General features: G+C 36.4%; 1 protein-coding gene across 5 annotated transcripts in view; it reads left to right on the top strand.

Annotated features, from left to right (window-relative positions):
- The window catches only part of LOC138758553 (probable G-protein coupled receptor 139), a 44,599-nt gene that overhangs the window by 5,748 nt on the left and 11,867 nt on the right, over window positions 1-26,984 (top strand). For 3 of the 5 annotated variants that reach the window (XM_069927644.1, XM_069927642.1, XM_069927645.1), the window contains exon 3: window positions 382-1,776. The exons of 1 other annotated variant lie outside the window; for it this stretch is intronic. In XM_069927644.1, the coding sequence (XP_069783745.1) occupies window positions 382-1,289 (908 nt within the window). In that variant the 3' untranslated portion in view covers window positions 1,290-1,776. Of the gene's footprint in view, window positions 1-381; window positions 1,777-19,546; window positions 20,609-26,984 lie in introns of those variants that run through there. One more of the 5 variants, XR_011354335.1, reaches the window with a different exon arrangement.

Raw genomic sequence — 26,984 nt, forward strand, 5'->3', positions numbered from 1 at the left:
CGAAGTGTGGCCGTGCTCACCGGGCAGAACTAGTAAGATAATTAATAGTGAGGAAATAATATCATCAATACGATCTGCAAAGTTAGCAAGGTTTCGGATAGTGGAGTGTAAATCTGGGTCCGAAAATTGTCAAAGGAAGTGTAGAAGGTGGATGATTGGGTCGGGATGTTTAATATTTTGGTGCAGTTCTGCAACATTAGAGATCGGATGTGAATGCTGTGGGAAATGTTGGGTTAATTGTTAATTTTACCATTGTTAAGTTTCGTTCAGTAGAGTCAACGCCGATGCTCAACGCATCACAGTAAGAAATCTCGGAACGTGAAGTAATGGGCTTACTTGATATATACTGACCATGCATTTGTGATCTTTCTTATTTAACAGCTAGCGTGATGTCCATTGTGATCCTTTCGCGGGGAAATTGCGGTCTGTCCAGGTGTGTCTCTCGCTACCTCGTGGCCATGGCAACGGCGGATCTGTTGGTCGTGTTCCTTGACGTGATACTGTATCGTGTGAACGACTATTATTTTCCAACAACGTTCCTGTTCATAACTCAGGTGTGCGCTTGCCAGATCACACTGATACACGCCGCCACGGATATTTCCGTGTGGTTGACTCTCGCGTTTACATTTGATCGATATGTGATGATTTGTTGCCACAAACTGAGGACGAAAGTTTGCTCCGAAATAACAGCCCGCAAAGTGATAACAATCGTGTTCCCGCTGTTCGTCTGTAAAAACATCCCTTGGTTCTTTCTACTTGAACCCATGTTTACTGTGAGTAAAACAGATTGGTTCTGTGTTTTTAGAAGTCAGGCTTGGACCCATCCTGGATGGATATTATTCACGTGGATTCATCGAGTGTTGACTCCTCTGTTCCCAATGTTAATGATATCACTTCTTAATGCTCTGACGGTCGCGCGTATTGTTGCAGCCACCAGAGCCCGCAAGGTTCTGAGAGGCAGCAACAATTATGCGGATGAGAATGATTCCGAGGTTAAAAGCCGAAGGAAGTCCATCATCTTACTCTTTGCAGTGTCAGGAAACTTCATATTGCTTTGGATGACCTATTTAATATTTTTCCTGTGGATGCAAATAACACATTTTGTCATGACCAGTGCAAAGGACCCAATGTTAATCGCGGACCAAACCAGTTACATGCTCTTGCTTCTGAGTTGCTGCACAAACACTTGCATTTATGCAGCGACTCAGTCTAAATTCAGGGAGGAGCTGATCAACGTGATGAAATATCCGGTAAAAATACTACTGAAATGTTTAATTGGAGGAAAATAAGTTCGGCTTTCGGGATATCGGATTCCACCAGCATTTAAAACCAGATAGTTTCCCTTCTGCCAACTGCAACCTGTTATCCCATGGAAAGATGGAAGAAAATACACGCAGCGCAATGCTTATTTGCCGCTAAATTTCAGTTTAAACAAAGCAAAGTCAAATCAATTCTTACAGTTTGTGATTCCCTGAACATTCTTATAACGTGGAAAATCATTTGAAATTGAATCAGCTGATGATCTCGCAACCGTTTGGTTTATTTTCCCAACGATGGAAGTTGAGCGAAGTGCCAGCAGCGTAGGGTGAGCCTTTTAATATATCCCCTGCTTCTCCGAGGGAGCAGTAATTGCGGATGGAATGGAAGGGAAGGTCTGAGATAGGATAACCGTTCATTTCACGAACTTCTGCATTTTCTTCGATCTTGGGTGATGTCACATTTGTGGCCCGAAATGTGAAGTTAATAAAACATTAAACACAAGTCTTATCAGGTAAACTTCTTAGTGTCTTTATTCTCCCGTTTTCCTTTGTTCTCCTGCTTGTGTTCTTATCACTCTCTCTCATACCACGTGACTTCCGGTATATCTCATACATATTCATTATCATGACATCCCTCCTTTAATCAGAAATAAACTTTACCTTCACTTACCAATATCCCTTGGAAACTTACAAACATCGTAACTAATGGTAATACTATAACTCTACTACATAAAGTTTACTTCCTACAGCACTCATACATGCACTTTATGATATAAGATTAAATACTGTCCCAAAGTTCTTATCAAACTATGGCACAAAGTCTTCGTATCGTTTGGGCACTTTCCGGTTTCGTTTCGGCCTGTCTGCGATATTGTCGTTAATTCTCGGTTGTTCACTCTCAGCGTCGGACATACTGCTCACCACGGCTTCGGGTGTTTCTGGCGCTCTAGTCACTTCATCAGGAGTGCTGGTAACTGCCTCTGGAACATCATCAGGTCTCTCAGTTTCAGCATCTCGTATTGGCCTTTCAACCTCTTTGCTCGATGTATCTCTGGACTGATATCTTTTTACACCTGATACATTTCTCTTATACAGGATTCCAGTCGGAGACTTGACTGTCAGCATACTGCCACTTCTGGATACGACAGTTTAGGGTTGATGGTAATAAGGTGTGTCTAGCTTACCACCAGTTTCATGCCTCTCTAGAACATTATCTCCTGGCATGATGTCTGAGTACTTGGCTCCACGTTTCGAATCTGTGTACAGCTTTGCTGCACCTTTCTTTTCAGCATCCTGGTCCCTCATCACCTGGTCATCTCGGATTTCCTTTATTTCTGGCATTTTTGTGCGGATTTTTCTCCCAAAAAATGCTTCTGCAGGACTTTTTCCAGTGGTTGCATGAGGCGTTGCTCGATAGACAGCCACATAAGATAGCAATGCTTCTCGCCAATTTTGTCCTTCTGCGTGTGCAATCCTCAATCGTTTTTCAATGGACTGATTTTGTCTCTCTACTTCTCCATTGGCTTGTGGCCATTTCGGAGTTACTTTATGATGGTGGATACCTGTGGTCCTCATGTATTCTGCAAATGTCTCTGAAATGAATTGTGGACCATTGTCAGAGTATAATGTAACAGGTAATCCATATCTTGCGAATATCTCTGCTAACGCTTGTATTGTTTTTTCAGTGATTGTGGACTTCAACACCACGTACTCATAGTATCTGCTGTAGTAATCTAGCACTACCATAATTGATTCACCCGTCGGTAAAGGTCCAAGAAAATCAACAGCTACGTCGATCCATGGTCCTGTTGAAAGTTGCGTACTCCGGATCGGTTCTGGCGATTACTCATACTTGTGATTTGACATCCATGACAAGTTTTAGCAAATTTCTCTGCGTCTTTATCACAACTTGGCCACCATACCTTGGTCCTGAGGTTTTGCTTGGTACCAACAATACCTAGGTGTCCTTCATGCGCTAAGGATACGATCTTCGGTCTCAATCTTTGCGGAATCACCAATCTGCAACCTCTTAATACACACTGTCTGATGCAACAAAGTTCATCTCTAATGGGAATGTGAGCCTTGTGAGTACACTTGTCCCATTGTCCACTCTGTATGCATTCTCTTACTTCCATGAGTTCTGGATCACGTTCGGATTCTCTCTCGACTTCCTTCGTAGTCACAGCTTTCGGTGTGGCCTGAATAGCTACGAAGCATACTAAGCTCTCTGTTTCTGTTCCCAATTCTGACTTGTATTGTGGACCACCATATTTCACCAATCTGGACAGTGGATCAGCAATGTTTGCTTTCCCTGCAATGTGCATTACTTTATATTTGTAGGGTTGTAGTCTGAGTACCCATCTCTCTATTCTGGCACATGGTTTGGATCTAGGTGCATAGATCACCTCTAATGGCTTATGATCTGTGATGAGTTCAAATTCAATGCCGTATAAATATGCATGGAACCTCTCACAGGCCCATACAAGTCCGAGTGCTTCTTTCTCTGTCTGAGAGTATCTTCTTTCCACATCTGATAACGATTTGCTGGCATAGGCAATGATTCTTGGTCCTCCATCATTCATCTGGACCAACACGGCTCCTAAACCAACCAGGCTGGCATCCGCTATGACTTTGGTTGATGCTGCCGGATCGTAATATCCAAGAGTTTTTGCATCTGTCAGGCTTTGCTTCAGCGCTGTGAACGCTTTCTTCTGCTCAGATCCAAAATGAAAAGGTACACCTTTCCTGGTTAGTTTCCTTAGTGGTTCTGCCACTGTAGCAAAATTAGGAATGAACTTTGCACAAAAATTCACCAATCGCAGGAAACTCCTCACCTCTGTTGCGTTCTGAGGTGCACGTGCCTCTTCAATAGCTTTCACCTTGGCCTCTGCAGGGTTTAGTCCTTCCCATGTAAGTCTGTGTCCCATGAAGTCCATTTCTGACACTCCGAACTGGCACTTGTTTCCATTCACGGTAAGGCCGGCCTCCTGTAGTCTAGATAGTACATGCCTCAACCGTTTGTCATGCTCTTCCTTCGTTGGTGCATGGACTATGATGTCGTCAGAAATGTTGGCAACTCCAGGAATGCCTTGAATCACTCGATAGATTTCATACTGGTAGATCTCGAAAGCTGCATTTATTCCAAATGATAGTCTCTTGTAATGATACAATCCACAGTGAGTCACAAATGTTGTTACATCTCGGGAACCTGGATCCAGCTCTTATTGATGATAGCCCCATTTCAGATCAATTTTTGAGAATATCTTGCTGGTAGTTATTTCTTGAAGTATTTCCTCCACTGTTGGTATAGGGTGTCGTTCTCTAATTATAGCTTCATTGGCCATTCTCATATCAACACATAGTCTAATGGTTTGGGCACAATCACTTCGGGACTGACCCATTCTGTCAAATGTTCCACCAGTTCAGTAATGTCTTGTTCGATCAATTCTTTAATTTTGGCTTCGACTTTCCCACGAAGTCCAAACAGAGTTCGGTGCCTTGGTTGTGCCTTGGGTTTGACCGTTTCATCTACCACTAGCTTCAATTGTCGACCTTTCAGCTTTCCCACTCATTGGAAGACTGCGGGGAATTCTTGGTTCATATCTTTGTATGACTGAATTGAATTGACAGAAGCTCCAATATGAAGTATTGCCAGGTCTTGCGCTGTGCTTCTACTCAGCAATGGTTCTCCCCTCTCTTCTATGACCATAAACTCTGCTTCGGTGCACTTATCTCCAGCTTCAACAGTTGCAGTAAAACATCCAATGGACTGCAATGGGTTGGTTGGATACAGTTTCTTGGAAAACCTCTTTGAGGTACAGATGATCTTTTTCCTTTTCAACTTCTCCCATAAATGTCGATCAATCACATTACTGTCACTGCCTGAGTCTACAATGACCTGAACTGTCACTCCACCAATGATCACTGGGACCTTCTCATGATGTCCTTCATTCAACGTAAATTGGTAACAACTCTGGTCCTCCTGGGTATCATCATCGTCACCGTCTATCTGGTGAATGGTATCTTTCTTTCCAGGATACTTTCCTTTCCCCCAGGCTTTGCCTTTGGAAGTTGTACTCTTCCTCTTTTGGTCTGCATTGGACGAGCTTTTGCACTTCTTTGCAAAGTGGTCATGACCTCCACACTTTCTGCAAACTTTGCCTTTGGCCGGGCAATATGGGTCTTTTCCAAAGTGACCTCGGTTTCCACATCTATAACACTCCACGTCCTGTGTCGGCGTATATCCTGGCTGGTTATGGCGATGTGAGAGCCTCTTAATTTGCTGGCTTGAGTTGTCTTTCAGGGTCATGGTATGAAATTGCCCTTCAACAGCCTCTAATGCAGCAGCAATGGTTAAAGCATCGGTGAGTTCCAACTCCCTCCCTCTTTCCAGTGGACGTCTTCTGAGTTTATCTGATCTGCAGTGCTGTACAAGTTGATCCAGTAATTGGTTGTCCAAATCAACTGGCATGTAATTGCATCCAACAGCTAGCTGGCGTAGTCTCATCACGTACTGAGCAATTGTCTGGCCATCTTCTTGCCTCATTCTCCGAAACAAATGGCCTTGAAATGTAGCATTCGGTGTCACTACATAGTGTGCATTTAATGCATCTACCACTTTCTGGTACTCATCCTTTCTTCAAGTATTCAAAAGTGTCTTAAATGTTTCTCGAACTGAGGGTCCTGCAGTGAAAATAAGTAATGCCCTTCTCTGCGCTTTTTGTTCAACTGTACCGGTATCTAGAAATAGGCCACGACTGTCGGCATAGGATTCAAATTCTTCCAGACATGCCTTCCACTTCACACTAACAGTGCTTGCATCACCCGTTGGATCAAAATGAACAATTCCACTATATGTTAGAAAGTCACCGTCTGCACCAGCCATGAGGAAATATTCCAGCCCCAAAAGTACTGAGTCACAGAGAAATTTCTTATCACCTGGAAGTTGTCTGTAAACCTCTGTAATCTTGTTTATAGTCTTTAATTTTCTTCAAGCTTCTTTCATCCTCGTCGCCAATGTCACATTTGTGGCCCGAAATGTGAAGTTAATAAAACATTAAACACAAGTCTTATCAGGTAAACTTAGTGTCTTTATTCTCCTGTTTTCCTTTGTTCTCCTGCTTGTGTTCTTATCTCTCTCATACCACGTGACTTCCGGTATATCTCATACATATTCATTATCATGACTGGTGAGATTTCCTGATCCAGGTAGCATGGCCTGAAATAGTATATTTTGTATGACACTCCTGTAAATATGGTTCAAGACAACAGTTTGTGACGAGCCCAGAGGACCCAAAATCCCAGAAGCAATCGATATTCAACCAGACAAATGGTTATTATTAAAAGTTGTTTTTAATTATTTTTAAACAAGAAAATAGTATAACATTTTAACTGATCTCCCTGAGTTAACCCCCTTCGTGTTGTAAGCGCACATGTATGTATGTGTGCTTAAATTTAGAACAGTACTTTAATTCACAGTCCAATCTCACTTTTCCACTCCTCCAAGTTCACTGTTTGCTGGCAATTCTTATACTGTGCACAGAACCAGACATTGGTGCTTGAAAGTTAAATGGTTACCATTCAAGAAGGTTCATGTCGGATTTTGGAGAGAGATTTGTTGTTAAATGGACGCAATCTGATCCATTCTAATCAGCCATATCATTGTCTTGCTAAACATATTTTCCCCATCTTCGTTTTCGAGATTAAAACTTATTTCTGTATGGATACCACAGTGTTTCTTTTTGTTTCTCTTATTTCAAGTGAAACATTAGGCAGCCACTCCTGTTCTCTTTTTTTGGCCACAAGGGATTTGCCCAGGCTGAAACATGCACTCACAACCTGTCTTCGTTTTATTTCTTGCATTATGTGTCATATCAATAACAACATTCAAAAAAGATCACCTTCAATATATACATTGTAAAATTTCTATTTTATTCCCCTTTGCATCCCTCTCCACTACCTCACACCACTTCAATATCAATAAATAATAAAACACATAAAACAAAGAGATAACAAAAAGCAAAAAAAAAAAAATGTAGTACCGACCCATTTCACATATTTAAATCTATTGTTCTAATAATAATGTTGTTTTAAGAAAGTTTGTGGTCAGCATTCTCAGACACATTTTATTTATGGTTTCCAAATCTGTTCAAATAATGTACATGCTCTTGGTTTTGAGTTGGTGCACAAACTCTTGCATTTATGCAGCGACTCAGTCTAAATTCAGGGAGGAGCTGATCAACGTGATGAAATATCCGTTAAAAATTCTATTGAAATGTTTAATTGGAGGAAAATAAGTTCAGCTTTCTGGATACAAACTTTCAGATTGTATGTATTTTTTTTTCTAATGGAATACACTTGTTAATTTATGTATACCATTTTTGTTTTTTAAGGATTGTTTCAATTTTCCAGGTTGTCATAATATATATTTTTTGCAACTGGTTGCGCAATCATAATAAATGTTATTTGGTTTATGTCTAATTTTGGACCTAATGTTTTGTCTCATGTTATTTAACAGACATTCTTTGCATTATTTAGTATGTCATTTTATGTGAGTTATTTTATTATTAGGTTTAGATCTTCCAAGAGAGTTTTAACTTTTGAACATGTCGTTCACAATGGAAGCATCTATCCCATGCTGTTGGGTATCACTATTTTAATTTCTATGGATTAATTAATAATCTATTTAGCCAGTTATATTGTGTCATATATTATCTAGTATTTGTCGTGTTTCTCATTGTTTCTATACATAACTTCTTCCTTGTTTCCTTTTTTATCTCTGTGTTAAAATATTTTTTTCCCAGCTTTGTTTCTTTTTGTACTTTATTCATCCTCTTCGTTAAATTGCAATATGATATACATGCTGGTAATAAGTTTTTAAATTATCATTGTGTCTGTGATTAAATATTCATAATTGATACTTTTTCAGAATCTCAAGCTATTTACCAGTTTATCTTTTAAATAAGTTTTCAATTGGTAATATGTAAACATTGGACCTTGGAATATTCCATATTTATCTTTTAATTGCTCAAATGTGAATAAATTGCCTCCTAAAAAACAATCTTCTATTATCTTGATTCCTTTTCTATCCCATTCTTTGGAAAATAAATTAACCATTCTAAAGTGAATTAATGAGTTTTGTGTTTATATCATTTTTGGTATTTGCTAATTTATCTTTTTTTTCTTCCAGGTGTATACTTTTCCATAATTTAAGTATGTGATGTAGCACTGGTGAATTGTTATATTGCACCAAATTTTCAAATCATTTGTAAAGTATTTGTTCCAGGATATTTTCTCCCCATTTGTTTAATTCTATCTTAGTCCAGTCCAGTTTTTCTCCTCAATGATAAAAATGTCATAAGTACATTAACTGCACTGCTCCGTCGTAATTTTAAGGGTGACATCATCCGATGGAATAATGGCTGTGGAATTGTAGACATGGCAGAGAAAATAAAATAAAGAAAAAAACAGGATGGACATCAAAAACACAGAGGTCCTGAAAGATAAATAAAGCAAGAAGAACCAAGAGATGGCAACAAAAAGGAAAAGACCAGAGAGACAGATAAAGAATAAGACAGGAAAACAGCAGGAAGAAAAGAGGTAGGCCTGACCATAAAAAGAATGTCCGATCCCTGAAACCAATGGACGCCCTTCTGGGCAAAGGCCCTCCTCGGAACAACGTACAAAGATGGCTCACTGAGCCACAACTTGATGCTTAATGGCTCATAACAACAAATACACTGATGGGAGGGCGGTCCAGCAATGGGACAAAGTTGAACTGACAGAAAAATCAGACAGATATCGCAGCAATATAAGGTGAACAGAAGACAAGAGAAGGAGCTAGAGAGAGAAAACAAAGAAGATGATAAAGACTTACATGTAAAAGAGGAAAGTAATAAAGATAAACAGTTAATAGATATTGAATATTTTGATGAACAAATGAAAACATTAAAATATATTTTAAAAACAGAATTTAACAATAAAAATAAAAATGGAAAAAGCAGAAGAGAGAATCTAAAAATTAGAGCTGGCCATAGCAGTTATAGAAAAAAAAACAGATGAAGTGAAAGAAAGTCAGACAGCTGTGGAATTAGAACTTAATGAACTAAAATAAGGGCCGAAGGATAGAGACAAAGAAATTAAAGAGATCTGTTCATTCACAAAATTGATGTGTTAGAGAATTATAGCAAATGGAACAATATAAAAATTGTAGGTGTACAAGAAGGCGTAGAAGGATCAAACAAAAAGGGATTCATAGAAGGTGGATCCAAAAGTCTTGGAAGTAGATGATCTACTGGACAAAATTGAAATTCAAAGAGCACATAGAACATTGGCACTAAAGCCTTACTTAAACTAAAAACCACGATCCATAATCATAAGGTTATGAAGACACACAACGAGAGAAAGAAATGTTAGAGCGGCAAAGGATAAAGTAAAATAAACTACTGGAATATAAAGGACCAAAACAATTTCTATCCAGACATTAGCTTCGAGCTCTTAAAAGAAAGGAAAGAATTGAACCTGACAAAGCAGACATTATGGAAGAAAGGCAATAATTTAAATCTACGACATCCAGCAGTATTAAAAATATTCATTCCAGGGCAAAGTAATAGACTGTTCTCAGACCTGAAAGATGCCCAACACTCATCAGAACAATTGCATAACAGACAACAAAATGAGAAGTATTATAAAAGAGTATAAAAACAATTTACAGATGTAAACTGTAAAGATATTAATGTAAATATAAAGTTTAAGTTTGAAAAATAGGAGGAAAAAAGATAAGAAAAAAGTGACAAAAGCTTTGTTACATATTTGGAAAATATATAGTGTTTCTCTGGGGTGGTGTCTAGGTAGAGAAAAACGAACTGCTATTTCAAACTCTGTTGATTTTTGCAGTTATTACCACACCCAAATAGATAAGTGAATTGTAGTTGTCTGACAAGGAGTATAGGACAAGCCAATATGGGGATGGGGCAGGGGGCTTGTCATTCATTATTTTGTGCATGAATATATTATTTTTAAATTTCAGTAGGGGTTTTAGGATAATTTGCTTTTTCTAACCATGTCGTCATGTAATAAGGTGTGCAAAAATTATTTTTAAGATTTTGGAAAAAATGATATGAAAGAGTTGAGGAGACGAGAGAGAATTGAAAAAAAATAAGTAAAAGTTATTTCATGACTGTAAATATTAATGGAATGCTCAATCAAATTAAAAGAAAGAGGTTACTAACTACACAAAAAAAGAGAAAGTCGTCAATGCTTTTTTTTCAAGAAACACATGTAACCGAGATATGACACAGCACAATGAAGAGAGGCTGTGCAGGCCATGTAGTGGAATCATAATAAAATTCAAAATGCAGGGGAGAAGCTATATTAGTCAACAAAAATCTACCAATCAATATGAAAGAAATAATAACAGATCCAGCAGGTAGATATGTAATGACCAAGTTGCAGATTTCTTCTGAATTTTGGAATTTACTAAACATCTATGCTTTTAACAAAGCATCTTCAGACAAATGGCAGATACATGCGGACATATCTTGCTCGGAGGGGAGTTCAACTTCAACCTCGACCCAGTAATAAACAAAACTGGAAGACAATTAAGAATAGGAATAAATTAAGTAAATTTACACTAACAGCAATGCAGGATATGAAACTAATCGATATATGAAGGAGGCAACACCAACATGAGGGACAATATTCACTCGACTCAAAAAGTAGATAGAAGACCTATTCAAGAATAGACATGTTTTTGTTATTGGCACAGATCCAAGGCAGAGTTAAAAATGGAATATAAATCAAGATTATTATCTGATCACTCTCACCTTTTATTAACAATTGAATAAGAGGATGTGCCAGCAAAGACATGTAGATGGAGACTAAATCCTACATTGTTAAAAAGAAAAGATTTCAAAAGATATATTCAACAGCAAACTAAAATATACTTCGAGATAAATATGGAATCAATAAAAGAATAATTCATTTCATGGGATTCCATGAAGGCTTTTATTAGAGTAAAATAATTAGGCACATGACTAAAATTAAAAAGGAATATAGTCAGGAAGTAGAACAGTTGGAAAAAGAGATAACAATCATTGAAAAGGAATTAGCAGAAAGAGAAGATACAGAGAAAAAGACAGAACTGGCAGAGAAAAACTTAAATTATGAAACATCACAACCCGTCCTCAATTTTTTTTTTACACACATTTACCAGCTTGTCCTATTCAAGCCACAGGTACTGCTGCTGAACTGTAAGAAAACTGCAGAACTGAATACAGTCTGTCAGAGAAAAGCCTATTTTACTCTCCCTGCTTGCAAAACCTCAGGACTCTCTTCGAAAAGCAACCTCCATGGATTATCATGGAGATAATCGGGAAGTTTGATGAACGTGGTGGGTCGGACAAGGGTGAAACACAAAGGTTTACGGAAAGTTTTGCTCTGAGCTGTCTCTGCTAACCATCCCGCCGTTTGTTATTTCAAAAGATTCATTTAAACTCCTGCATCTTCATCGTTAGTCACAAAGAAGAATGTTGGGTGTGTTTATGCGACGCTCATTTCTCTGGAGGTAATAATAATGACTGTTTATTGATGATCCAGGGCCAGGGTTCAGTTGGGATTGATGAAAGAGGTATATGTTGCCGCTCTCTGCTACTTTTTATCAGAGAGCTGTCTCTTTTAGACTTCCCATCATGGTCAAGATGAGAGTTCCACTCACTGCCTATCCATTTTCCTTGTTGCCTCCAATGTTGCAGACAATTATGTTTTACTACCAGATTGTGGCTGTGTTCTGGGTCCCGGGTAAGTGATTGCACCTGATTATGAAAGAGTTGATCTCTTCCACCTGTTACCTGGACAAAACATGGATTTTGGGCGTCGCTGTTCAAAACTTAATTAAACTTGTGTATGACCAAGGAAAGGATACTTTGGATAGACCATTGAGTGCACAACAAGTTAAGGAATCACTTAAATGTTTACAGAATAATAGTCTCCATGAGAGGATGGATTTCAAGTAATGTAGCTTAGCTCCAAACTATCCTCAAACTGCGATGCCACTTTGTGTTTCACCGTCAAGTGCATACGCTCTTCCAGAAACCTTTTCAACGGTGATAAACATGGCTATTCCTAAAAAAGTCAGTTATCAATTATAAGCCCATAAAGGTAGACCAATTTCATTGTTGAACGTTGATTATAAAATTATACTGAAGATATTAGCAAATAGAATATATCATTGTCTTTACGAGTTAATATATACATTCACTTTTTTTCTCAAAAAGAGACAAACTTCTGAAAATATAGTAAAATTATTAAGTATCGTTCGTGAAATAGAAAAAGAGGAGATTTAAGTGGAGCAATTGTATTAGATGCAAAAAAATGCTTTTGATATATTCGAATAAGATTTTTATTTCAAGTTTTAGGTAAATTTGTGTTGGATTTAATTTTGTACTTTGAATTAAAGCACTTTACATAAGTCCTAAAGCTAAAGTAAAAACTAATGGGGAAATATCTCAATCATTTAATTTGAATAGGTCAAGTAAGCAAGTTTGTCCTTTATCTACTGCTTTGTTTCCATTGACAATAGAACTTCTTGCACAATTTATTTGTATTGATGAATAGTTAAAAGGCTTCATGATAAATTAAACTGAGCATTAGGTTGTTTGCAAATCATGTGTTTGTATGTTTGGCTCAGACACAACTATCATGATCTAGACTTTAAAAGCAACTGATAGATTATGATATAAGTTTCTGATTATAAAATAAATTGGGATAAAATTGAAGATATGGAATTAGTACAAAGTGATTATTCACAACGTCAATTAGATATTCAATTTATGTGGTCTAGCAATGGTATTAAGTAATTACGAACTCGTACATATAATAACATGAAAAAATATATAAATTAATTTATTTTCCATTACATAGGAAAAACAATTGAGGAGTTGAATGAAGGATCCAAATTTTATTTGGCTGAATTGATTGTATAAAAATGAATATGTTTTCCAAGAAATCAATACTTGTATCAGACATGGCCAATTTCTATACCACAATTTTTTTTTTCAGGAAATCAAGAAAATTGAATTCACAGAAAAATATTCATCTTTATACAATTTACTCGACCTATTAAAGTTAAAGTTGAATCTTGCCATTTAATCAAATGCACATTAAATTTCTCATGAATGGTAGATAATTTAAATTATACAATTATTGAATTGTTCCATCAAACATTATCCCTAAGTACTGAATTTGATCAGTCCATCGAAATTTACTAATTTGTCTATCTTGATCGTAATTTCCATTAGAACTTGGTAGTATTTCAATTTTATCCCAATTCACTTTTTATCCAGATTATTTATCATATCATTCGAAACAATTTTGCAAATAAATTTAAGTTTGATCAGGATTAATTTAATATATCAAAATATCATCAGCAAATAAATTAATCTTGTATTCATCCTGTCCAATCCTTATACCTGTCACATTCTCCTTCTGCCAGATAGCCTGAGATAACGGTTGAATTATCAATGCCAATATAATGCTTGTGAGAAAGGACAACACTGACGAGGTGAACGTGCTAATATAAAAAAAGGAAGAAGATTCAACATTTGATGCCACCCTTGGTACAGGAGTATTATATAATGCCTTCACCCAACCAATTAATAAGTGTCCAAATGTATATTTCTACAAAATTTTAAATATAAAGTTCCATTCGGCCCTATCAAAAACTCTTTCAGCATCTAATGATACTACCATTGTTAGGTTGGGTTGCTGACGTGAAGTATTGATCAATGAAACCACTCGAAGTATATTATCTGAAGCGTACTTATCTTTAATAAAACCAGGCTGGTCCGAATACAATAATTTGGTAAATACTTTCCTAAACTATTTGCTAATAATTTCGCCATTATTTTATAATCCACATTTAACAAATGTTATTCAATAAATATTAAATAATAAATAAATTTACTTTATTAAATAAATTGGGAGATAAGAAGAAACCTTCAAAGGCTCTCAGTCTTTTTTTTTGGTATAATATTTATTATTGTATTCAAACATGGGTCTGGGAAAGCTTTTTCCTGAGTGACCTGATTAAGAACATACATGAATCAGATCAGCATAAAAAACCTATCATATTCTGGTAACTTCCCATTAGGCATTTGTTGAATAACATCCTTCATTTCTAAATCCGTAAAATGAGAATCCATCTTTCTCACATACTCCTCCTTCAATATTGGTAAGTTTAACTCTGGGAAATATGCTTCAAAAGAACCATCATCTCGCACTCGCTCACAAGTATATAATGTCAAATAAAATGACAATAATTGGTCATTAATTTCCTGAGGTTTGAAAGTAACTGAACTGTCCTTCCTCACAGCATTAATAATCCTTGAAGCTTGTTCAGTTTTCAATTGCCATGCCAAGACTTTATGTGCTCTCAAACATAACTCATAATAACATTGATAGATCTTTGAATCAAACGTTCAAATGGGTCATTTTTCAATATATTATATTTTGGCTTCAATGTTGTCAAAGAAACCTTATGATCTTCTGTAGAATTCCTATGAAATTCCTTTTCCAACACTGCTATTTGTTTATCCAACAACCGAGGCTCTCCCAGAATGTCTCCTTTTCCTTTGTTGCATAACTAATTATTTAACCACGTAGAAATACATTAAAGCATCCCGTACAATAAAATTACTTCTGATTGTATTCTTATTCAAGTCTAAATCCATAATAAATTTTACAAAATACAGTTATCTATCAAGAATATTCTATTAAACCTCCAACGAAAAAGTGATTGATTGATTTCCGGCCCCACACAAGAAATAAAAATCAACCCCAGAAAATGAATCATGACGTGAAGAATAAAATGAAAAATCTTTCTCAGTAGGATTTAATCTTCTCCAGACCTCTATCAAATTTAGATCTTTCATCAAGAAAACCAACTGAACTGCTGCTTTCAATGTTTTCACAACTTTCCGAATTTTATCCACTAATGGGTATAAAACACAATTGAAGTCTCCCCCAATTAAAATATTCCCCTTAGCTTGACCTACATTTAAGAAAGCTTCAGAAACAAACTGTCCATCATCAACAGTAGATGCACAAACATTCAATAAAGATGATGGCTCTGCAAACCATTTTGTTTCAATTAATTCCTTGTTCTATTCCGAAATACTTTTTTCAAGATTTAAATAATGTAGTTTGAACATTTCTATGGAAAGGAACATTAGCAATTGCGGTGATGCATAAATTGTCCTGGAAATATACTTTGTCCTGGAAATATACTTTGTCCTGGAAATATACTGCGCTACTCTCGGTAACATCTTAGCATAAGGACCTTGTCTTTTTATTATAAAATAGCCTTTCCACGTTGCTGTGCACGGACACTTCCCCAGAACCTCGAGCGGACCATCGACCTAATATTCCTAGCTTGAGCAGCGCCTTTAATTCTCACTACTTTATGAGAAAGGGCAGGACATTGTTCATACTCATGCTTATTCGTTTCCTATTGTTGGACCGCATTCGGTAAAGACACAACTTATCATCGTTTCTTCTCAGAAGCACAAATCTTTATTCTCCCCTCATATTTCTCTTTACTGCAGCGAGATGCCTGTCCCCTAGGGGCTCTGCTCCCGCTAAGAATTGCTTGCATCGCATTGCGCTTGAAGGAAGGCTGCATCTCTCTTGGAATCTAGCCTGATATTGTCCCTCTTTCACAATTCCCTCTTGCACATAGAAAGTTCCTTGTGCGCTACTCGCGGCTTTCATTTTGAATAAGACACGCGTTCATTTTCCCATCAAATATGCATGAAATAATGCGAGTGGAAAGGCCAATAATTCCCCTTCTTCTGTTAATATTCCTGGACGCGGTGAGTTTCTTACGTCAGGTCCCTCTCACTTTGAACTAATATTGTCCAGTTAACAACTTTCCCCATCATGGGTTTTCCACATGATGACCTGTTCTTCCAAATGAGCACAGAATTCCTCTAGTTTCCCATATTTCTTTTCAATTGTTTACAGGTGGGAGCTGACATTTTGACCACATGTAGCAGGTCCAACTTTGACAGAGAAAGTACTGATCCATGGAAACGTTCACTTAAACATCAATATTGGTTTAGCTGCTTGAGACCGTTAACTAATTGAATGATATTATTGAACAATACGCCCTAAATTGATTCTATCTGTGTGCAAGTAGTAAAAAGAATTCACGTTGTCAAACCGCATTCAATACTTACATGAATAGGCACAGATCTTATTTATTTATTTATTTATTTACGTACTGATCGCTGCCTTACACAGTTCAAGCGTTTGAGAGGTAGTGAAAGTGTTCGCCAGAACATTCACTGGATTAGAAAGTATTCAATTCTAAAGAGACTGTTATATGGAGCACCAGAGGCGAAGGTGCGGGTAGATAAATGTTCACATCACTCATGAAAAGCCTGGATAGAGTGGATGATCAGGATGTTCTAATACCAGGGTCACCGCCAAGAAACCATTGTTATAAAGTGGGAGGGGATATTTTAACCACATGTAGCAGGTCCAACTTTGACAGAGAAAATACTGAAGGATACTTTAATGCATTATTTTATGTTCGACACCAATGTTCTATAATCTCTGTGAGACGACCGTGTGTTTGTAGCATTCTAGGGATTGGCCACTCATGATGTTTGATTTTAATTTCCACACTTTCTTCCGAGTAAAATCAAATATTCGAAAACAATCCATGATCTGACACCAGTGCCATGTATCGATCTGCAGTCCGGGGAAGCAAGTATGTATCTGGCACCTCCCTCTCCATTGTATACTTACTTTGCCTTCACAGCTATACCGGTTCTAACCCATGATTCCTTTGGCATCAGTTCATCGGAACAAGTGCGTGAGTGTCAATTTGCCAAATATTTCAATATATTCCACGCTCACCCCCCCCCCCGTATCTTTACTAACTTCATGTGTTTCGTTCCGTTGTTGGTAATTTTAAATTGTTTCCCCTTACGAGTCCAGATGACTGTAAAACCCAGCAGCAATAGAAATGCACCAAGATAAACAAAAGTTGTTTTAATTTTCTTTAAACATAAAATCAGGATCAAACTTTATCTAACCCCCTCTAATTCTATGCACACGTGTACGTAATGCGAACGTTCTTTGCTTTAATAGTCCAGTTATTCACTTATCATTTATCGAAGGTCACCGTTATCAGGAAATTCAGACACAGTGCACATAATTTAACATTTATGTATTTTCACCGGGTTCTGGTGTTTAAAGGTAAATCATTACAGCTCAGGAAGTTTCTACTTGGTTTTACAGAGAGGGTTTCGTTGTTCCATAGACTCACGCACAAACTGATGTCTTCATAAGCCAATTCAGTGCCTTGCCAAAGAAACTTTCCCCATCATGGGTTTTCCACATGATGAACTGTTCTTCCAGATGACCATAGAATTCCTCTTGTTTCCGATATTTCAAGCGAAAACCTTTAGCCAGCCATTTCATCTTGTAAGTATAAAGTGCTATACTCAGATCTCACAACCCGTCTGCAAAACGGGAGTTCGACAAACTGCCATACTGGCACCGGAATCATTTTCTGCCTGGGCATCTGTTGCTTTAAAGACATCAGTCTATTTACTCCACAACACCTACTGGTGAAGTCTCTATAAGCATTTTCCAAAGTTTCAGTCAAGTCACTGTAAAGCTGAAATTTCTACTTATGCATTGTTCTTTCATTTTAAATCAGATGTCTTTTGTGAAGTGATCTATAATAAATCTCCACATTCTATCACTTTACAAAAACACATTTATATATAATATATAACAGAATAATTTACATCGACGTGGGCGAATCAGCAAAACTTTTCTGGGGTAGACTTACATTCTTTGTGCTTTTTAAAATCAATGGATGGTATTACCTCAAGTAGAAAATTGCATTTTTTACTCACCGAGTATTGACCTCACCCATTGAGTTTAACTACTCCTTCTAATGTCCTAGTGAAGTCATGTATTGAATTAAAATCTAAATATCCGATTCCGTGTGTGTAAACTGATTCACTCCGCATGCTTTATCAAACAGCACTATGTAACGTTAGGCATGGAAATAGGCCTCTCCATCATTTTCAACTTTGCTGAACGTTTATTTTGCTTAGATCCACTCAAGTGTATCCAGTGCAGATCCCTGCATAACCCTCACAGCCATGGAGCTGTCCAAGTATTTCTAATATATTACTATTGAGGACGCGTTTATTACTTCAGCTGCCAGCTCGTTAAACCTCTTGTTGTGTGAAGAAGGTAATTCTTCTAGATATATCTTAGATTCACCCCTAACTCATGTTCTCTGTTTTGTTTATCTCGGCTGGAAGGAAAAAAGATGATTTGTAATTAATTTATCAAAGCTACCCTCATTCGGCTATGGTCCAGGAAAAAGAGACCAAAGCTGTTAAACCTTTCCCTCGATTTCAATTCCTAAATCTTAAATCTCTGCACTCTTTCAAACTTATTGAATTCTTTCCTTTTCTTAGGTGACTGCATGCTTTACGTCACCCCTGAACTTTGCCATTCAGATAGTCATAATTTTATTTTATGAAGGTTAATGCACTAAAAGATCCCTTGCTGTTCCCCAAGTTCCGTTGCGTCGATATCAGGGAATTATATATCTGTATTCCTAGATCTCCCTGTTCTATCACAATCTTCAGGGCCATGCATTTTATCGTGTGCATCTTTATTTGGTGTGTCCATTCAAAATGCAACAATTCAAACTTGTCTGTACTAAATTACTTCTGTCATTTTCATCAAATTATTTCACCTTGTGCAAACAAATCCCTGTCGATGTCTAACCCAGCTGAACAGACAGAACGAGTTAGTTAATAAATAATGTGGAAATAATATCATTAATGCGATCTGCAAAGTTAGCAAGTTGCAGATAGTGGAGTGTAAATCAAGGTTCAAAAATTGTCAAAGGAATTGTAGTGTCGGGGAAGTTTGACATTTTAGTGCAGTTCTGCAACATTGGAGATCGGATGTGAATGCTGTGGGAAATGTTGGGTCAATTGTTAATTTTCCCACTGTTAAGTTTTCTTCAGTAGAGTCAATGCCGATGCTCAAACCATCACAGTTAGAAATCTCGGAACGTGAAGTAAAGGACTTAATTGATATATACTGAGCATGCATTTGTGATATTTCTTATTTAACAGCTAACATGATGTTTATTGTGATCCTTTCGCGGGGGAATTGCGGTCTGTCCAGTTGTGTCACTCGCTACCTCGTGGCCATGGCAACGGCGGATCTGTTGGTCCTCGTCGTTGACGTGATGCTGTCACATGTGAACGAATAATATTTTCCAACGACGTTCCTGTTCCTAACTCGTGTGTGCGCTTTCAAGGTTACACTGCTGCACGCCGCCACGGATATTTCCGTGTGGTTTACTCTCACGTTACATTTGACGAATATGTGATGATATGTTGCCACAAACTGAGGACGAGGTTTTGTACGGTAAAAACAGCCCGCAATGTGATAGCAATAGTGTTCCCGCTGATCGTCTGTAAAATCATTCCTTGGTTCTTTCCCTTTGAACCCATGTTTACTGTGAGTAACATAGATTAGGTCTGTATATCCGTAAGTCAGGCATGGACCCATCCTGGATGGATATCATTCATATGGAATCATGGAGTGTTGACTCCTTTGCTCCTAATGTTACTGATATCACTGCTTAATGCTGTAATGGAGGATGAAGACCATGCATTTGCCTCTGCAAGGTTGAGCATCAGTAACCTACTTTGTGAATAATCTAAGATAAAGATGAAGACCAACATCTTCACAGAGAAATAGAAGGTAAAACGAATGGAAAAGAGAAATAAATGTTAAATCTGATGAAGAGAATATAGATAAAGTCTTTTTTGAAATATATCATTAGAGATTAATGTAATTAAAAAGAAAATGAAAAGAACAGAAGGTAAAATGCAAAGGTTAGACCAGGTCATGACAGAAATAGAGAAAAGAATAGAGAACATGGAAGAACAGAAGACTACTGGAGAAATGGAAGTGAACGACAAGAGAAAAATTGGAAGAAAGTGAAAAAAATTAAAGAGACACAAGAGTTTATATCTTTGAAAATTGATATGTTTGAAAATTATAGTCGGCAAAACAACTTAAAAATAGTGGGCCTGATGAAACGTGAAGAAGGCACAGACATGAAGGACTTTATAAATGGATGGATCCCAAAGGTCCTGGGAATGACAGAAATGCAAGACAAAATGGAAATATAAAGGGAACACAGAGCATTAGCTCCGAAACCACAGACACATCAAAAACTAAGATCCATCTTATTAACATTTTTGAGATATGCAAGAGAAAATATACTGTAACAGGTAAGGAGTAAAATTAGAGAAGATAATTAACCATTGGAATACAATGGTTAAAAATATTTTTTCACCCAGACATAAATTTTGAACTCTTCAAGTGGAGGAAGGAATTTAATACAGAGAAATCAACTTTATGGAAAAATGATAACAATTCATGTGACGATATCCAGCTGTGCTTAAAATATTTATAGCCGTGGAGCAAAACAGACTGTTCTTGGATACAGAGAAAGCGAATGATTTCGCAGTACGTTTGCAGGACAGGAGAAGAGATGAAGAGAAGTAACAAGAATGAAGAATGTTGATAAAGTATAAATAAAGATGTAAAAGCAATGTATATGTAAAGATCTAAAGAGGGAAAAGAGAAGGGAAGGAAGGGAGTAAGAAGGGAAAGAAGAGAGACAGAGATTTGATATATGTTGTAATCATGTTTTCTGGTGAGGTCTGGCTGGAGGGGGAATAACTGTCACTGCAAAATCAGTTGACTCTGCGAACATGATCGCAATCCAAATGAATAGGAGAGTTGTGGTTGCCCGGCAAAGGGTATGAGGCAACTCAGAAAGGGGGTAACTTTTTGGGTTAAGGTATTAGTGATTGTGGGAACTGTGGGGGTACTTTAAGTCTTAATTGTGTTGTCATACATTAAGTGTAATAAGAGAAAACTAAGATGAAAATGGGGAAAAGTGGGATGGAGGTGGCAAAGAGTTAGAAAACAGATGTATGCAAGGTTTGAGTTGGCCATGTTAAACCAGATGAATATAAACATTAATGGAACACATAACCAAATTAAATGGAAGAGTCAACAAAATTTATTGAAGAAGCAAAAAATAGATATAGCATTTGTGCAGCAAACGCATTTAACTGAAGTGGAACATAACAAACTAAGGAGAGAGTGGGTAGGGCACATAATGGCAGCATCTTATAATTCAAAAGCTAGAGGTGTAGCCATACTAGTCAACAAAAATGCACCAATCAAAATAGAGGAGGAAATAGTAGGTCCAGCATGGAAGTATCCAATGATAAAGTTTCAGATATACTCATAATATTGGAAATTGCTCAATATATATGCACTTAACGAGGAGGATCATAAGTTTATGTTGGAATATTTTTGAAGTTTGCACTCACACAAGGGAATATATTGATAGGAGGGGATTTTAATCTTAATTTGGACCCAAAGTGAGATACATCTGGACAAAAACAAGAAAGACAAATTAAGTAGCTATATGTATGGTTAGATCAATGCAGGAAATGAAACTTATGGATATGTGGAAGAGGCAACACCTAGGAGAGAAGGAATGGTCAGATTATTTGAATAGGCACAAAATTTAATCAAGCATTGATATGTTTTTGTTTCTCAGCCCATATTCAACGGAGAGTTAGAAAATCTGTGTATAAAGCCCTATTATTAGCATTATAACTTGAGGAAATCCCACCAAGAACATATATGAAGTTACACCCCATGCTACTTAAAAGACAGGAATTCGGATAATTTATTGAACACCAAATTACAACAAATTAAAATAAATTTTGAAATAACCGCAGGATCAGTGAAAGACAAATTTATATTATGGGATGCAATGAAAGCCTTTATTAGAGGGCAGATGATATGTTATGTAACTCAGATGAAAATGGAATACAACAGGAAAGAGGAATTGGAAAGGGAGATAATAAGTAGGGAAAAGGAATTAGTAAAAAGGAGTGATATAATGAAAATGAGAGAATTACAATTAAATTAAAATAAAATACAAAACATTACAAACGTACAAGGTAGAGAAGAACATCATGAAAACAAAGCAAAAGTATTGTGAATTGGGTGAAAGACACATGTAACATTAGCCCGGCAACTTAAAACAGAAGAAGCTAAAAGCACGATACTGGCTTTAATGAAAAGGGACAAACAAAGTTCATATAATCTAACAGAGATTAATGAAAACTTTAAGGAATTTTATGAACAATTGTAGCAAATTCCAAACGAGGGGAAAAATCATAAAATAGATGAATTTGGAGCTACAATTGAAATGCCAAAATTGCAAGAAAAGGAACGAAACAAACTAATAAAACGATTTGAAATAGGGGAAGTAACGGATATATTTTTAACAAAAGCTGCTAAACAATAAAACACAAGGTGAAAATGGATTTCCAATTCAGTAAAACATTGAAGAGTTATTAATTACTCCTCTCCTGGAAGTAATGAACCAGATAGAAGAAGCACAATACTTGCCAGATTCATGTAAGAGAGCAATAATTACAGTAATACCACAGATGGGGAGCGATCCATTAACACCATCATCTTATATCTGTAGTTATCTCAAACAATAAGATAATAGCGAAAACATTAGCAAACAGATTGGCTGATTGTGTACCTAAAATAGTGAAACAAGATCAAACTGTTATTAAACTGCAAGAAAAGGAGAATGAGGAAACAAATGGTAAAACTAAACAAAAATGGGAACAAGATTTAAATGTAAAGATAAAAAAGGAAACATGGGAGAAATTATGTTCTGGAACGATGTGAAATACAATAAATACAAGGCTACGTATGATACAATATAATTGGTTACACAGACTATACATTACACCGCAAAAGTTAAATAAATGGGACCCAACAGTATCTGATAGATGGTTTCGATGTAAAAAAGAAATGGGAACAACAATTCATGCAATCTGGACATGTGAGAGAGTAGAAAAATTTTGGGATGATCTCAATCAGATATTAAATAAAATAACAGAAAACAATATATCAAAGAATCCAGAGATCTTTCTCCTAAGTAACATAAAAAACAAAGAATTTGGAATTGATTTGGAGGATGCACAAAAAAGATTTGTTAAGATAGACCTAGCCGTAGCAAAGAAATGTATTATGTCAACCTGGAAATTGGAAGATAATTTGAAAATACAACAATGGTATATAGAAATGAATAAATGTATTCCATTACAAAAAAATAACATACAGTTTAAGAAATAATATGGAAATATTCGAACAAGTATGAGAGCCTTACATTAAATACTATAGCGAAAACCTAACGGGGACAAACATTACCTAAGTTGATGGAAGGAGAAGGAAAGAAAAGAATGGACTCAGTAGAATTTCTGGTGTATTTTTGTTGAATGACAACATTGTCTGACTGAATTAATGCAACCTAGATTGTATACCTAAAATGGATGGGGGGGGGTGGGGGGGTGGCTTGGGAGGATGGAGGGGGGGAGGAGAAAAAGTCACTGTAAATGTGTGAAAAAGAAAAAGTGTATATCATGGCTAATGTGATTTATGGTGTGAAAAAAAGAAAAGATGAACAGTGGGCAATTTCTGTAAATGTATTAATCAAATCCATCCATCCATCCAAGGAAATTAGAAACCAAGAGTTGCTGTTGCTCTAGACGCAGAAAAAGCGTTTGACAGAAGTTTAATCTACCATAAAAATATATAAATTGGATTAATGTATTATATAATGGTCCTTTGGTGAAAGTAACAGTAAATGGTTATGTATAGAGTAACTTTAAATTAAGTAGGTCATCTAGACAGGGACGTCCACTATTCCCCTCATTAAAATAAAGGAGAAGGAGTATAAAATCATCTTATTTGCAGATGACATCATCGTATTCCTATCAGAACCAGAGGCATCAGTAAAAGTATTTCATAAGAAATTGAAGGAATATGGAGAAATATCTGTCTACATGATCAACACAAATAAAAGTGAAGAGATGCCAATGAGTAACGCAGACTAAACAGAATTAAATAAAAATGAATCACCATTTAAGTGCAAGCACAAGCAATAACGTACCTCGGATTCAGGTTAGATAATAACTTAAGCCATTTGTACAAACTAAATTATCAGCCACTAATAAGGAAATTGCAGGAAGACTTAGAACATTGGAAGGAATTACCGCTGACGTTAATCGGGAGGGTAAACTGCATTAAAATGAATGAGTTGCAAAGGATACAATATTTATTTCAAAATTTACCAATTCCCTTAACAATAAAATTCTTTAAGGAACTAAAGAGAATAATTGGAAAATTCCTGAGTAAAGGGTGGATTCCAAGTGTACCGTTAGATAAGTTAGCAGAGAGTATAATCAGGCTGTTTTAAAGTTACCACATTTTAGAAATTATTATAGAACCGCACAAATAAGGCATTTATCAGTTTTTATCAGAAAAGGGGAAAACCAGACTGGACTAAGATAGAACGAGAATAAATGGGGGAAAAGGTACCGGAATGTATAGTTTATGTGGGATGAAAGCTGGTGCAATATAAAAACTCAGCAGTACTGCATCATTTACTTAATACATGCAAGAATATACACTTAGAAAGAAAAAAATGATAATTTCAGAATTACTATTGATGCAAAATCCACGAATCAAAAGAATAGAAAACATTTTTTTGTGAAGTAATTTATTAACATTTGAACAATCGAAGTACGAATATGGAATAATTCGTGGTACAATATTTGCATATCATCAATTGAAAGCCTATTTAAAAGGATTAATTGAGAAACAGCTTGAGATTACCTGAAGGAAGCAGCTTTGAATACGTTATTACAGCCAAAATGATAATCAAAGGATTTGTAACCATTATGTACACTAAGATGCAAGATAAGTAAAATGATATAAACTATGAACCTCAGCAGAAGTGGGGAAAGGATCTAAACATAAATATAAAATATGAAGTATGGCAAAAGTTATGTTCTTGAACGATTAAGAATATAATAAACAGAAGTGTATGCATGATACAGGATAACTGGTTATACAGGGTATATAGTACTCGACTAAACTTAAAAAAATGGGATTCAACAATATCTAATAGGTGTTCTCGCTATAAGAAAATTAGAACAAAATTATATGCAAGTTGGGCATGTTTGAAAATAATTACGTTTAGGAGAAGAATTAAAACAGAGATTAATTAAAATTACAAACAAAAATGCAAAGAAACAGAGATTATTTTTTAAGTAACAGAAGAAGTAGAGAGGTAGGTCTCAAATTCGATAAAGTTCAAAATAGATCATTTTGATGGATTTAGCGATAGAAAAATAATGTATAATGTAATCTTGGAAATTGGAAGGGAGCATGAGTATACAGCAATGGTACATGGAACTGAATAAATGTATTCCATTGGAAAAAACAACATATAATTTTTAAAATAAAGTCACAATGTTTGAACAAATTTGGGAACCATACATGGAACATATCAGAGTGAGCTTGCTTACGAATCCATCCCCTAAAATGAGAATGAAAATGATAAGAAGACTAAAAGACTAGATTCAGTGCGTAATAAATAGATGATGCATTTTTCTTTTTATTTTCCATTGAGTGAAAATATTGTTTTATGGTTTTATGGTATTGTATATGTTGAATATTTATGGGTTTTGGAAGGGGTGAGTAAAGGGGAAGGAGGAAAATGGGGGGATAAAGGGGAGAAAGAACAGTGTGTATATTGAATGAGATACGTTCGTTCATATTTTGGTTGGTATGATTCACAATGTAAAAGATTAAAAAAATAAAAAAAGAATTATACATTACCCCTCCAAAATGGAATACATGGAAATTAGAAATACCCCAGCAATGCTTTCGATGTGGTGAAGATATTGGAATTTTCTAAATTGCATTTGGTCTTGTTCATACGTTAAATATTTTTAGCATGATTTTGCTAAGATTAGAAAAGTTATTTTTCCGTTGAATCCTGAGTTATTTTATTGGAGAAATTTGAAAATATAGCTCCTAAATTATATTTATCAGATTACGCTGATGCACGCCGCAGATATTTCCGTGTGTTTGACTCTCGCGTTATGTTTGACCGATATGTAATGATTTGTTGGCACAAACTGAGGATGAAGGTTTGCTCCGAAATAACCGCCCACAATGTGATAACAATAGTGTGTCCGCTGTTCGTCTGTAAAAACATTCCTTGGTTCTTTCTATTGGAACCCATTTTTACTGTGGGTAACACAGATTGGTTCTGTATATCCGTACGTCAGGCTTGGACCCATCCTGGATGGATATTATTCACGTGGATTCATCGAGTGTTGACTCCTCTGTTCCCAATGTTAATGATATCACTTCTTAATGCTCTGACGGTCGCGCGTATTGGTGCAGCCACCAGAGCGCGGAAGGTTTTGATAGGCAGCAACAATTGTGCAGATGAGAATGATTCCGAGGTTAAAAGCCGAAGCAAGTCCATCATCTTACACTTTGCAGTATCAGGAACTTCATATTGCTTTGGAGGACGTATTTAATATTTTTCCTGTGGATGAAAATCACACAACGGTTTGTCATGAACAGTGTGAAGGTCCCAATATTTATCGTGGACCAAACCAGTTACATGCTCTTGCTTCTGAGTTGCTGCACAAACACTTGCATTTATGCAGCGACTCAGTGTAATTTCAGGGAGGA

Source organism: Narcine bancroftii, chromosome 3 (assembly GCF_036971445.1).
Source record: "Narcine bancroftii isolate sNarBan1 chromosome 3, sNarBan1.hap1, whole genome shotgun sequence".
Lineage (NCBI taxonomy): Eukaryota > Metazoa > Chordata > Chondrichthyes > Torpediniformes > Narcinidae > Narcine > Narcine bancroftii.